The sequence below is a fragment of the Festucalex cinctus genome, chromosome 8, assembly GCF_051991245.1.
Source record: "Festucalex cinctus isolate MCC-2025b chromosome 8, RoL_Fcin_1.0, whole genome shotgun sequence".
Classification (NCBI taxonomy): Eukaryota; Metazoa; Chordata; class Actinopteri; order Syngnathiformes; family Syngnathidae; genus Festucalex; species Festucalex cinctus.
Genome location: NC_135418.1, coordinates 26,437,432 through 26,450,726, shown reverse-complemented (window position 1 = coordinate 26,450,726; position 13,295 = coordinate 26,437,432). Strand labels below are relative to the sequence as shown.

Here is a 13,295-nt window from a genome sequence, read left to right as displayed (position 1 = left end):
TTTTTCGATTAAATTTTAATGGCATGAGTAGTCGTTTTACTTTCCTTCCCCATTGTTAAGATTTATTTTGTGTAACTGGTGTACTGTTGTGTCCAGTACGTTATTTTTTTATTTTTTTTAAGATCCTATAGATAATGTAGTTGACATTTAAAATCTGATTTGCATTATCTTCACAGTTGAGCTTGTTGTTTTAATAATAGCATGATGATTAGCCATATTTTATTTTTAAGTACGGCTTCTCAAGTTTTAAAGGGGGAGTCAAGTAAAAAAAAAATGTGCCTTTAAATATATAGTGCAACCCCATTGGTCGGAATACACCATTCTGTTTAAAATTGTGTTTGAATCACCCGTTTTTAGCTATCGCTGTGGGTGGCCGTTTTGTCACTTCACCTGCTGTCGCCTGAAAATGACATCACACTTGTCCAGGGCTCAGTTAACCTATCACAATGCGCCATTTTATTGCACTGAGTTATGTGATGTTTGCAAGCTAAGCCGTGATTGGTCGTTACCCGAGCCCCTCAGCAACTGTGATATTATTTACAGTCGACGGCAAGTGGCAAAATGGCCGCCCCCTAAGATTGAGTGAGTGAATTTTGTTGCTTAATTCATATTCCACAAACGTAATATTAATCAGAATACCATGTTTAGGTTTGAGGGTTTATTTTTTTTTGTCTTTTTGTTTATGGAAACTATCAGCATTAGTATTTTTTTTAGCATTGTGTATTCATTTTTGGGTAAAGTATACTTTTCTTGCAGTAGTACAAATGGAATTACAGTATTGACTGTTGTACTCTCGTCTTCCAGCAGGTGAAACGGGTATAAACCAGGTGCACCATTCAATGTCGACACACCCAAAGATTAAAAAAGAAATAAGTCCAACTCACTGCGTGTCAATCAGGGCGCGGTCTGGCTAAGGTGCGTCCTCCCTCCTTCCCTCCCCCGCAGCTCCTCCCCCTCCGTCCCTCCCTCACCTGCCTACCTGCTCGACTCGCCCCATTCATCCCCGCGTCGCGAGAGCCTCGGAACCTCCCGACACGATGGCCGGCACCCAGCCGCTCAAATCGGCCCTGTCCGTCACCGCCGTGGACGACACCTCTCTGGCCCTGCCCTCGGCCCACCAGCAGTACCGCTCCGGAGAGCAGCGCGTCCTGGAGCAGGTGCAGAGCGTGCAGAGGACCAGGTCCAGGCACTCCAGCAGCGGCAGGACTGCATCGACCTCGTTGTCTCCGACCAGTAAGAACTTTCCAGCAATTGGTTCAGTGTTGCACAAACATCAGCTTATAAGATCTTCATTATACAGAGTATCTTTTTTTTTTTATAATTGTGTTGGAACTATTATTGCACAAACTTATTAGTGTTAATAAACAAAAATTTGGATTTTAAGCCTAATAATGGAACGTACAATAACCTGAAGTTAGTACTAATTGTGCAGTCGGTACATTTAATACTAAGATAGATTTTTTTTTTTTTTTGTTTTGTTTTTTTTTGTTACTGCCAATAACCTGATTGAAACTAATTGTGCAGTCAGTGCATTTAATACTAAGATAAGATTTTTTTTTTTTTTACGTGGTACCTACATGTACTTTATATCTGACAATTGTAATTCATTGCTATAATATTTCAACATTTTATTACATTGCTGTAAATTTCCCGCAGTTGTCTAATTTGGTTTTATATAACAAATTTCATCCTGCAAGATTGGCATCATATATCAATTCATTATTTATTTTTATTTTCTAAATTATTGTAGTGATTTTTCTTTTATAATTTTACTTTACACACTCTATTAATATGTTACTCCATTGCATTTGTTTTTATTTTTTATTTTTTTTTATTTTTTTTTAGTATTTTATTGCAGTGCTGTAAACATATCTCAATGGTATTTTATCGAACAGTATTTGTTCATTTTTTGGTTAATGTTTTTCCTATTTTATTACACTACTATGGATGCCCACCAAGCAAACGAATGATTTTATTTTACACAAAGAAAACTGAAACAATTTTATGTGCCTGATCACAGTTCAATGACCAATTGGTGTACTGAAGGTGGGGCTCATAAAAGTGCGGTAATATCCGCCATAAACTTCAAATACTATGCCCACTATCAGACTGCTGAGATCTTATGTAAGCTTAGAAGGTTTACAGTACAGTATAACCTTCCAGAATACCTGCTTGTATTTTGATAGTCTGTCATGATGCAGTTTAATAATGTATCACGTTTGCGACTGCTGAGTATGTTGCAGTTCTGTATTGTCAATTGCAGACAGTGTTACTATGAACAAACAGGTTTATCTAATTGCTGCCTCGTTAAAATACTAACCTCCTTTTGAACTGTACGCACCCTTACCTTTGAGTATAAACTTCCCTGCGAGTCTTTCGATGTGGCCTCTCCTGCCAATTCTTTCACTCAGGAATGTTGCTCCTCTGATTAGTTGCAACAGATTTAACCACAGATCAGTCACAACTCGGTCTATGGGAATCGGAGCGATAATGACTTTGAGGTCATAAATGTGCAGCTGCAACCTTCGCTTTTGGCTGATAACGTTTTTCTTTTCCCCTTCAGGCCCTTTGCACGACCTAAGTTACGAGTCCGGCGTTTCGAATGGAAATGTCTTCTTTGGGAATGGTCACCTAAAAAGTGTGAGTACTTTTGGAATGTCTTAGAATCGGTTTAGGGTTAGTTGATTACTATTATGGCTCATATGTTATAGTTGGTCGGGTCTGGGTTTAATGTTAGTGTCGACATCTGGTTGAGGTTTTGAATGCATGTAAATGAAATTTTCATTTGTTATACAAACACATTTGCGTTTTGTCCTTTCAGTTCCCGCTGGAGAAAAGCATCAACCGCCGTTCGTACAACAGCACAGCTAGCGCCGCCGCCAGAACCACCAACACCTTCGGCCGTCGCTACCAGTACGGCTACGCCCCCAAGGGCTGGGTGTCCCCCAACCGCGATGAGCCCGACCTGAGTTGGCAGCTCTCCTTGCCCAAAACCCGCGAGCCTCCGCAGAGGCTCCTCTCCAACCGCAGCAACTACAGGACGGAGATGCTCCGCAGCACCAATCAGTTCGCGGGCAACAATCAGCACTTCATCAGCACGCCGCTTGACGTCAGTAAAACGCAGTCCAGGCCTTTGATTGTGGACACTCTCACCAAGCAAAGCAAGCTGCCCGGCAAAGGGGATTCGGGGTAAGAGAGGATGATACTGTGTGACTCTTCACCACCAAGTTAAAACCATATTTTTTGTAGTTTATTTCAGGGTTTAGAATTAACTAATTCAAACACAAAAATGTCTAAATACGTTTTTAAATATGTTGTTCTTTACTCCCAAAAACATATTTCAAAAATGTCTAAATACGTTTTTAATACGTTGTTCTTTACTCCCAAAAACATATTTATACGTTTTTATTTATTTATTTATTTATTTATTTATTTATTTATTTATTTATTTATTTTATACAAGAGCAAACAGAAGGCTTTGACGCATGTTCTGACATGAAGAGGTGGCTTAAAGCAATAGTAGTTATTTCAAAAAACGGCCAACAGGTGGCAGCAGATTAAGAGATCGGCCAGGGCCATGTTGCAACAAGCTCTTTTTGTCAATTTTCACCAGGAATGTTTATAATGGAATGAATATTTATGAAACTTAGCTATATTCTAATGCAAAACAGAAACCGACAGAAATATATCTTTTTTCTGATGAAAGAAGAGACTCTAATCTTTCTTTTGGTAGGATCCATGTTTTATAGCAATAGAACACAATATTCTGTGGGCCTTGCAAAATCAGTCAAAATCCAGTAAAACAGCCAGGAGCGAAGGGGGTTGCTTCAGTGAAAATGGCTGCAAGTGAATGAGTTAACGTAAACCCAAATGCTTGTCAACGTTCCATGTTGTTAATACTCGCAGGTCAAGCGGAAACAGCGCATTGGCTGACATCACCATGAAGGAGGCCGTGGAATTTCTTTCCAACGAGGACATCAAATACCAACACTGCGGCGCCTCCTACATCCAGCACAACACCTTCATTGACGACAAGGCCAAGGAAGAGGTGACTTATCTCACTGGCTTGGAGATTAGCGCTACAGCTTCAAAGTTCAAATTGTTGACAAGTTATTAAGTGTGTAGGCCAACTCAGGGGAAAATAGGACTCTTAGATGTGTGACTCAATAATCATTTGCTCCAATTTAATATCCTACCTATTTTGTGTCAGATTTATCATTTTCTATAGCGCTCATCCTCATAAATCATGGGTGAGTTGGAGCGAATGAGAACAAGCGCTCTAGAAAATGGATGTAGTAGGGTATGAATGATCAAAGGGGAAGTCAACCTTAAACATTTCTTGACAATATGTTAATGTTACCTCACTAGTCAAAACGTGACATTCTGACGAATACGAGATAGTGATAGACCGATATGGTTTTTTTTTTCAAGGCCGATACCGATACAGATTATTAGTAATCAAGGAGGCCGATAACCGATATTTCAAAACAATATTCATTTGCAGTAAAATAGAATACATTATATATATATATATATATATATATATATATATATATATATATATATGTATGTATTTTTATTTTTTTTAAACTAAATTGACATATTTGTTTAAAAAATTATAACAAAAATTCTATTGAGCTTCCAGAGGGTAATTAGCATGTGTTAAGCTAAATTCAAAAATAGAATAACAATTAAAAAGCAAGTAAATAGATCCCTACAGATTTCTACTGTTAATCAAGTTTTCTAAAATTTCAACATAATTTCTTGATTTATTTTTATTTTTTTTTAATAAAAAGTGTAGGGAGTTTCTATTTTTTTTAAAAGTGGAAATTTAAATAGATCCATAAATGAAAAGTTCCCCGTATCTCACAAACGCACGTGAACGTAGCTAATTATTATTTATGTTTGTTTTAGGGTTCGTAAAACGTTTCAAAAGATCTTTGCAGTGAAAAATTGTCTGAATATGTTCCACATGTGTTTACGACAAATAAAAACTGAGTGTGAACATCTTACAATTCCTGATGAAAAACTTAAGATGACATCACAGGTGCTCAGGCAACCCATCACAGCTCACCTGTTTTGTCAAGCTGAGCTGTGATTCGTTGTTACCTGAGACCTGAGCAACTGTGATGTCATTTTCACTTGACAGCAGGGGGCATTTTGCCACTTGCTGCCAAGAGATGGACTAAATCCACCTGTTTTAGTCCATAGAAGGGTATAAGGGCAAAGAACATATTGTCAAAAAACATTTTTTGAGCTGACTTCCCTTAAAAGATGGAATACTTGAATATTGCACACCAGGTGCTGAAGCGCAACGGGATCGCGCCGCTGGTGGCGTTGCTGCACAGCCCCAACCCTTCCCTAACCCAGACGGCCTCGGCCGCCCTGCGCAACCTCACCTTCAAGAACAACGACAACAAGATGGAGATCCAACGTTGCGGCGGCATCGCGTCCGCTGTGGCCCTGCTCCGTGAAACCGACTCCCCCGAGATCCAGAAGCAGCTCACAGGTAGAACGCGAACTTTAACCTTAATCCTCAAGTGACACTGCTTGTAAATATAAATAACTGAAGATTAATAGAGTGCATCCGGAAAGTAGTCTGTCGCAACAAAACCAAATCCTCTGTATGTTGAATGTTCCTTATGTGTCCCTCCAGGTCTTCTGTGGAATTTGTCGTCTGCCAACAGCCTGAAGACGGACCTGCTGAAGAGCACGCTGCCCGTCCTGATGGAACGCGTCATCCTGCCTTACACCACCGGCCCAGAGCGGGGCACAGCCAGCGGGCCGGATCACGAGTCCTTCTATCACGCCACCGGCTGCCTGCGGTAAAACCGTTTCGTGAAACAAACCACTTACACCAGGGGTGTCCAAACTACGGCCCGGGGGCCATTTGCAGCCCGCCATACATTTTTTGGCGGCCCTCGGCCAATACTAACATAATTTTTCAATGCTGTTTAAAAAAAAAAAAAAAAAAAAAAAAAAGAGGGTGGATTAAACATTTCTAGCTACGCAAAGACACAAATTTGCAGCTAATAATAAAAATAGTTTCATCCACTTGTTGCTTAGTGTCAAGGTCCAATTTGTGAAAACATCACATTAAATTAATCGTTCTTAAGTGTGGTCAGTTTACTACCGATTGTTCTTGTTGTGGTTCAGAATGTCAAGTTGGGATTCAGCTGCTGCTCAGTGGAGAGGCGTATCTATTATAGTGGCACACAGGGGTCACTATTTGCCTTGTTGACTGTTAGCAGTTTTCAATAAGTATCTGTACATTATAGCAACAATTTATAATTGCTTCATTGATTTTTACCATGTTTAACTCATTCACTGCCATTGGCGGAAAAAGACGTCAAATAATGCATTTTTTTTGCTGGTCCGGCAATGAATGTGTTAATAAATAACTTTAAAAAAAATCAAAGTGGCCCTTGCAGCTTTCTGTTTTTCTGTATGTGGCCCTCAGAGGAAAAAGTTTGGACACCCCTGACCTACACGTTTATAATAAAATAGTCCAAAAGATGAACAATTCAAGAGCAATTGCAACTAAGCTATTACTGCCATCTAGTGGTGAATCGTGCTATTACAATTTAAAGCTATATACGATTCATGGGGTGATAGGGCCGCCAATAGCAAAGAGCCACGGGTAAATGAACCCCATTGAAATGCATTGGATTTTGTATTTTTTATTTTTTTGTGGGGGGGGTTAAACGCCAAAAAAAGTTCAACCATTGTTAATAAACTTACAATGTACATTTTCCCAGAAAAATGGGAGTTTGCTCAACAGGGGGAAAAAAAACAAAATAAATAAATACTGGAAAAAAATTTTGGAGAAAAAAATTCAGTGAATCTGCAGATGTATTTTGGGATCCACTGTAGAGGATCAGATATGTTTATAATACCCCTACCCCCTAAAATTACATAAAAATATATACTGGTATATAGTTAATAAAGCAAAACGTTTTTTTTTTTAATTAATCAAGGGGCTACCCAAAGTTCTGTACACAATCATGAACCCAAGTTACATAAATGATTGAAATCCATATTTATATTATACAACACAAACCAGCTTCACATCAGTCGTATTAGCTAGCAAGCTCGCCTAAATAAATGCTGGCACACTTAGACAAACATATTAACTAACGCTAATAAATGTGAATAGAGGTGGAAAACTAGTTTTCTGAATGTGTTTGTTTTTTATCGGGATTGTGACAGAAACCTGAGCAGTGCAAAGCAGAGCAACCGGCAGACTATGAGGAAATGTCGAGGTTTGGTGGACTCTTTGGTCGCGTACCTTCAAGACTGCGTGGATGCCGGCCGGACGGATGATAAGGTTCGTTTTCACCATACACATTTGGGGATATTGAACTGGCCGTTCCCCCAGCAGATCGAGGAGGAAAAAGTCACACACACACCACAGGATAATCACTCTGGATAATCATCATCATCATCCTATAATTGTTGATATGTGTGTACCCAAATGAAAACAGTGTGCGGAGAACTGCGCGTGCATCCTGCACAACCTCACCTTCGAGCTGGAGGCCGAGTCCCCGGCGTTGTTCAACCGCATCACGGCGCTGGCCAAGCCCGCCGGCCCGGTGGACAGTCAAGGCGACGCCGGGCCCATCGGCTGCTTCAGTCCGCCCAGCAAAGGTTCCGACAACAAGGTAAGGCGGCGCTTTCTCCATCGTCGATCCCATCCCATCCGATGACACCCCCCCCCCGCCCCTCTGCATTGCAGCGCTACTTTGATTTCCCAGTGGCGGAAGACCCCAACCCGACTGGGGCCGGCTGGCTCATCCACTCCAAAACGCTGCAGAACTACTTGTCCTTATTGGACTCGAGTCACCGGGATGAAACGCAGGAGGCCTGCTGCGGAGCTCTGCAGAACCTCACGGCACAGGATAGCATCGTAAGCAAAGAATGAAACATTTTACTTTGCAGTCATGCGGTGTTGCAAGGTTTAATTCATTGATCGTGTTTTGTTGGTGTCTTTGGTCAAACAATGAAAGTATGTTTCTGTGTGTCTGCCGATGCCAGCAAATATGATCCTCATGTGAAGATGATTTTTTTGTGTTGAATAAGTTAAATAGATACTTTACTTATTTAGCCATTTTTGGCAGTCAAAAGTTAATGTTTTTATCTGTAATAAATTTTATATTTTTCATGTACAATTAGTACCTTTAAAAATAAATTTTGCAACTTGCTGTCAACTGAAAATGACATCACAATATGCTCAGGGCTCAGGTAACGACCAGTCATAGATCAGCTTGTGAATGTCACATGACCATACCTAGAAAACAGATGAGCTGTGATTGGTCGTTACCTGAGCACGTGATGTCATTTTCAGTCGACAACAAGTGGCAAAATTGTTTTTTAAAAATATTAATTGAACATGAAAAGTAATAAAAATATCAAATGAATTATGGACAAAACATTAACTTTTGACTGACAAAAATGGCTAAATAAGTAAAGTATCCCTTTAAATTATTCAACACAAAAAAAAAAAAAAAAATCATCTTCACCAGAGGCTCATATTTGCTGTTATCAGCAACTTTTTATTGATATAATGGGCTACTACATAAGTGAAGTATCCCTTTAAATACTGAATAGTTATTTATGTATCATGAGTTCATTAGTTTGTGCATGTTCGATGCATGGTCTTGGTGAATTCCATTTGAATTACACTGCCACCATGTTGTGGTGTCTATAAGCAATTACAAACCCCTGGTGGAGGCGCGTCAAATTATTTGTGGATTTCCACTTTTGGCAGCAGGGTTTGGACCCCATCCCTGTAAATAACACTGTGTATTTACTTACTGGAATGCCCTCACGTGGGAAAGGAGAGCCACCGGTGCACTTTTTTGCAATTTGTTTAAAGTGTGCGGGAGTGCTTAACTACATTTAAAAATATTATATCGTCTCTCTTGATCAGAGATTTTCACGTTTTACGGCTGGATTTGGAACATATTAGCCAAAAATAACTGCGGCTTTCAATCTGGTTTTCCACAAATGCGCTTGCATTTCCCACCCTTGTGTTCAGGTTTCCAACGTCATGAGCCAAACGCTGGTGCAGAAGCTGGACGGCCTGCAGGTAATCACGCCACTTTTGAAGTCAAACAAAGTCACCCTGCAGAGGAACGCGGTGGCCTTGATACGGAACTTCAGCAAGAACCCCAACCTGCAAGGCATCTTGGGTGAGAAATCGCATCTATGGAGGACCAAAACTGCCAACATTTGAAATAACTAAATGACTCAATAAAGAAATAAATGACTAAAAGTGAAAATAAAAATGAATATAAAAAATATAATTTGAAAATTATATTTAAAAAAAATATATATAAATGGAAATATAAAATAAAAACGGATTTATTTCCATTTGTATTTATTTTTGTAGATATAATTTTCAAATTATCCTTGCATCTGACGTGTTTGTTTGCTTTACTGAAAAAAAAAGTAATCTAACATTTGTTAGATTACTTTTTTTTTTTTTTTTTTTTTTTTTTAATGTAACCGCATTTTCCAACCCAATTGTGGTAAAATGGCGCTGATGCGTATGGAGGATCAAAACTTCCAAATTTCTAAATAAATAAATGACTAAAAGTGAAAATAAAAATGAATATAAAAAAATCTAATTTGAAAATTATATCTACAAAAATAAATATAAATGGAAATATAAAATAAAAACGGATTTATTTCCATTTTATATTTTTTGGGAGATATAATTTTCAAATTATATTTTTTTTATATTCATTTTTATTTTCACTTTTAGTCATTTATTTATTTATTTATTTAGAATTTTGGAAGTTTTGATCCTCCATACGCATCAGCGCCATTTTACCACAATTGGGTTGGAAAATGCGGTTACATTAAAAAAAAAAAGAAAAAGAAAAAAGTAATCTAACAAATGTTAGATTACTTTTTTTTTTTTTCAGTAAAGCAAACACGTCAGATGCAAGGATTGACTGACTTGACTTGAAAAAAAATGAAGCAACTTACCTGATTTATAAGGTACAAAATGCAGTCAATGTGTCACTTCAAAGTATTGCAATTTTATCGATTTTATTCCGTACAAATTGTAGAAAATGTATCAAGTGTATTAGGCACAAAACTGAACAAACCGCTTCATAAATGCATACATTGACTATTAGCGAGCTAGTTCACACTTTTAAGGTTTAATCAAAGTTTCACGTCTGTTATTTTGTCGTTGCAGCTCGCAAGGTGTTGCCCGAGCTCCTGGGCATCCTGAGCGCCGGCACCAAAGAAGGCAACGAGTCTGACGACACGCTGGCCATGGCGTGCCAGACGGCCAACATCCTGGTGGCCAAGGAGCCCGAGAGCGGCAAGCGCCTGCTCAACGGCGGCTTGATCAACTCGCTCAAGGAGCTCAGCCAGAACAAGTGAGTTAAAAAAAGAAAACGTGTTGTTGGTTTATTTATTCCCCCCCCCCCATCAGATGTTGATAAATATTAATTTGGGGGAACTCGTGGAAAAATGTAATTCCTTTTTCCTTTAAATATTGTAAAATAAATAAATTGGGGAAAAAATGAATTGAATAATCCGTTGTGAGCTGACTTTCTTTTGAAGATTGAGCTCAATTGTTGGTATGTGCATACCCGTCCCCTACTTAACTCATTCAAATCCAAAAACGTATTTCTAAGTTGTTGTTTTTTTAATAGTTTGTCCTTCACTCCCAAAAATGTATTTATACGTTTTTATGTTTTTGTTTTTGTTTTTAAATGTTAGAGCATATAGAAGACTTTGGTACAGCTTCAGACATGAAGCGGTAGCTTAAAGCAAGAGTAGTTATTACAAAAACGGCCATCTTATGAGTTTAAGACATCAGCCAACAAGCTCTTTTTGCCATTGTTTTCACCAGGAATACGAATAATGATAACACGTAGCTATATTCTAATGCTAATTGCTGCAAAATGGAAACAGATACAATTTTTTTTTTTTCCTGATGAAAGAAGATACTCTAATGTTTCTTTTGGTAGGTTCCATGTTTTGTATAGCAATAGACCAGAATATGCTGTGGACCTTGCGAAATCAGTCAAAATCCAGTGAAACAGCCACAAGCGAAGTGGATCGTTTCAATGAAAATGGCTGAATCGGTTTATTGACTCAGTTATCACAATATTTCCAATTGTCAGCACTAACCATTTTGTGAGCAGATCCGGGAGGGGGAAAAAAAATCACACTTAACACACCCAATGCCACAAGATAATTGCTCATGCTAATCTTTTAGAGACATCCGAAAATTGGCTTTGATCAGAAAAGTGGTGAAATGCTTACGTTGGTCGTGATTATTCGTATACGTGTAATTCTGTAACATTTTCTTTTTTGAACGTGACTGTTTCTCTCTTAGATATTTCCCCAAATCCAGCAAGTCGGCGTCTGTGTTCCTCTACCAATTGTGGTCTGACAAGGACATCCAGAACCTCCTCAAGAGGGTGAGTTCACCTCCCTGCTTCCACACCTCTCGCTGGCATTTGTGAGAAAACAGCTCCCAGGATTAAGTTCCCAGGAATGCGGTAGCGCAGGTTGCAGATTAGGCTTTTTGATTTTCTCTCTTTTTTTTCTTTTTTTCATTTGTGTCCCGCAGCAAGGGATGAACAAGTCGTCGTTTGTCAACGACGTCACCACGGCGGCCCACAAGTCGTTTCACGTGATCGAATAGGATGATGCGGCGCACGCGGTGACAACCTTTCTCATTTCATTTTGTGTTCTTAAAACTCCTTTCAAAATTCCAGTGGTGTTTGATTGTCTTCAAAAGATCGTGTCAATAAAGTTTTCAGGGGTTAAAACGCTGTTAATTGACTGATCGTCACTGGCCGTCGAGCCTTGAGGCCATCCTCCTTCTTGAGTGTTTCACCTTTGACCTCGGGTTACCTTTATTAGGTGCTTAATTGTGTTAGTTTATTAAGAACAAAATGCAGCAAATTAGTCGCTTATGTACAAAATGGGGCAAATTATTCCCTTTATAAGGTACAAAATGTTGTCAATTTGACATTTTATGAGTTCCAAAATGCAGCACATTCATCAGTTCATTAGGTAGAACATGTTAAATTAGTCAATTTAATAATGATAATGATAAAAACTAAAACTAAAAATTTACTTACAGGTAATAAAAGAAGTTAGAATAAAGAAAAACGTTTAAAGTACTATAACCTAGTCAATTTAGTAAAGATATAATAAAACCAGTGATGATGAAATTAAGGTACAAAATGGTGTCACTTTATTAAATACAAAATGAGATAAAATACCATAAGAAAATTAAGGATGCAGCCAATTCGTCAATTCATATTAAAATGCAGCCAACAGTATATCAATTTAGTCAAATTATTATGAAATGATTTGATAATTTATTAGGTCCAAAATGCAATTCAGAGTCAAACGCCACTAATTGACTTTTTCATTGGCTGTTAAGTTGCACTTGTCTGGCTTGCAGGAGAAAGCAAAACACGTCTTTCCGCTCTGCACACCTGCTCGATGGATTAACTTTTGACCTGAGCTCACCTTTGAGGCGCCCGCGGGCTTCACGGATGATGTTTACAATTTACGAGGCTTTTATTTTAAAACACATTTGTGCGCTCGTAAAAAAAAGAAACAGTCTGCATGGATGCGGCCTATAAAAAGCGTATTGACTTAATGCTGTTAACATATCAGTTGAGACCGTGCTTGGCAGGGGCAAGTGAGATCGTGCCCCACTGGACCCTTACGGATGGCACCGTGTGCTAAAACAAAATGGATTGGCTACATAATACACCACATTGGTCCATTTATTTGGTACAAAATTCAGGAAAGCTACTATTTTCTTAGTTTAAAAATGTAGCAAAAATGGCAATTGCTACGTGAAAAATAAATAAATAAATTAGATACAACATTTTACTTTCATCAGCCAGTTTGGAATTAAATGAGAATTGGTTCTCAATTAGTAAATCAAGATTAAATGAATAAATATAATAATTTGCTGTAAAATGTTTTAAATTCCATTTATTTTTTGTTTATTAGGTACAAATTGTAGCATGAATTTATTAAGTTCAAATATGCAAGGCTGGCATTTGTACATATATTTTTTTGTACACAATTTTTCTAACATTGTTTTCAAAAGTTGATTTGAAATATGTCAAAGTGGTCAATTTTTAAGTTGCATTTTATTTGTTTAAGTTTCAAATGCAGCAGTCTAGTCAGTACAGAACGCAACAAAGTAATCCGTTTATTCATTACTACATCCAACAACAGAGTTAAAGTGGAGCAGACATTGTTATAAATGGGCGAGGCTACATCATAGCAATAAT

The 13,295-nt window shown here is 38.2% G+C and overlaps 1 protein-coding gene across 1 annotated transcript; it reads left to right on the top strand.

The window, feature by feature from the left end:
- The first annotated feature begins 100 nt into the window (after window positions 1–100).
- Window positions 101–11,804, top strand: pkp1b (plakophilin 1b). The gene is made up of 13 exons (XM_077530993.1): window positions 101–1,233; window positions 2,564–2,640; window positions 2,822–3,189; window positions 3,907–4,048; window positions 5,302–5,509; window positions 5,657–5,825; window positions 7,210–7,327; window positions 7,485–7,661; window positions 7,736–7,906; window positions 9,038–9,191; window positions 10,208–10,394; window positions 11,363–11,447; window positions 11,600–11,804. Exons 1-13 carry the CDS (start codon window positions 1,038–1,040, stop codon window positions 11,672–11,674), a joined length of 2,127 nt encoding a protein of 708 aa, XP_077387119.1. The 5' UTR covers window positions 101–1,037; the 3' UTR covers window positions 11,675–11,804.
- Window positions 11,805–13,295: the final 1,491 nt, after the last annotated feature.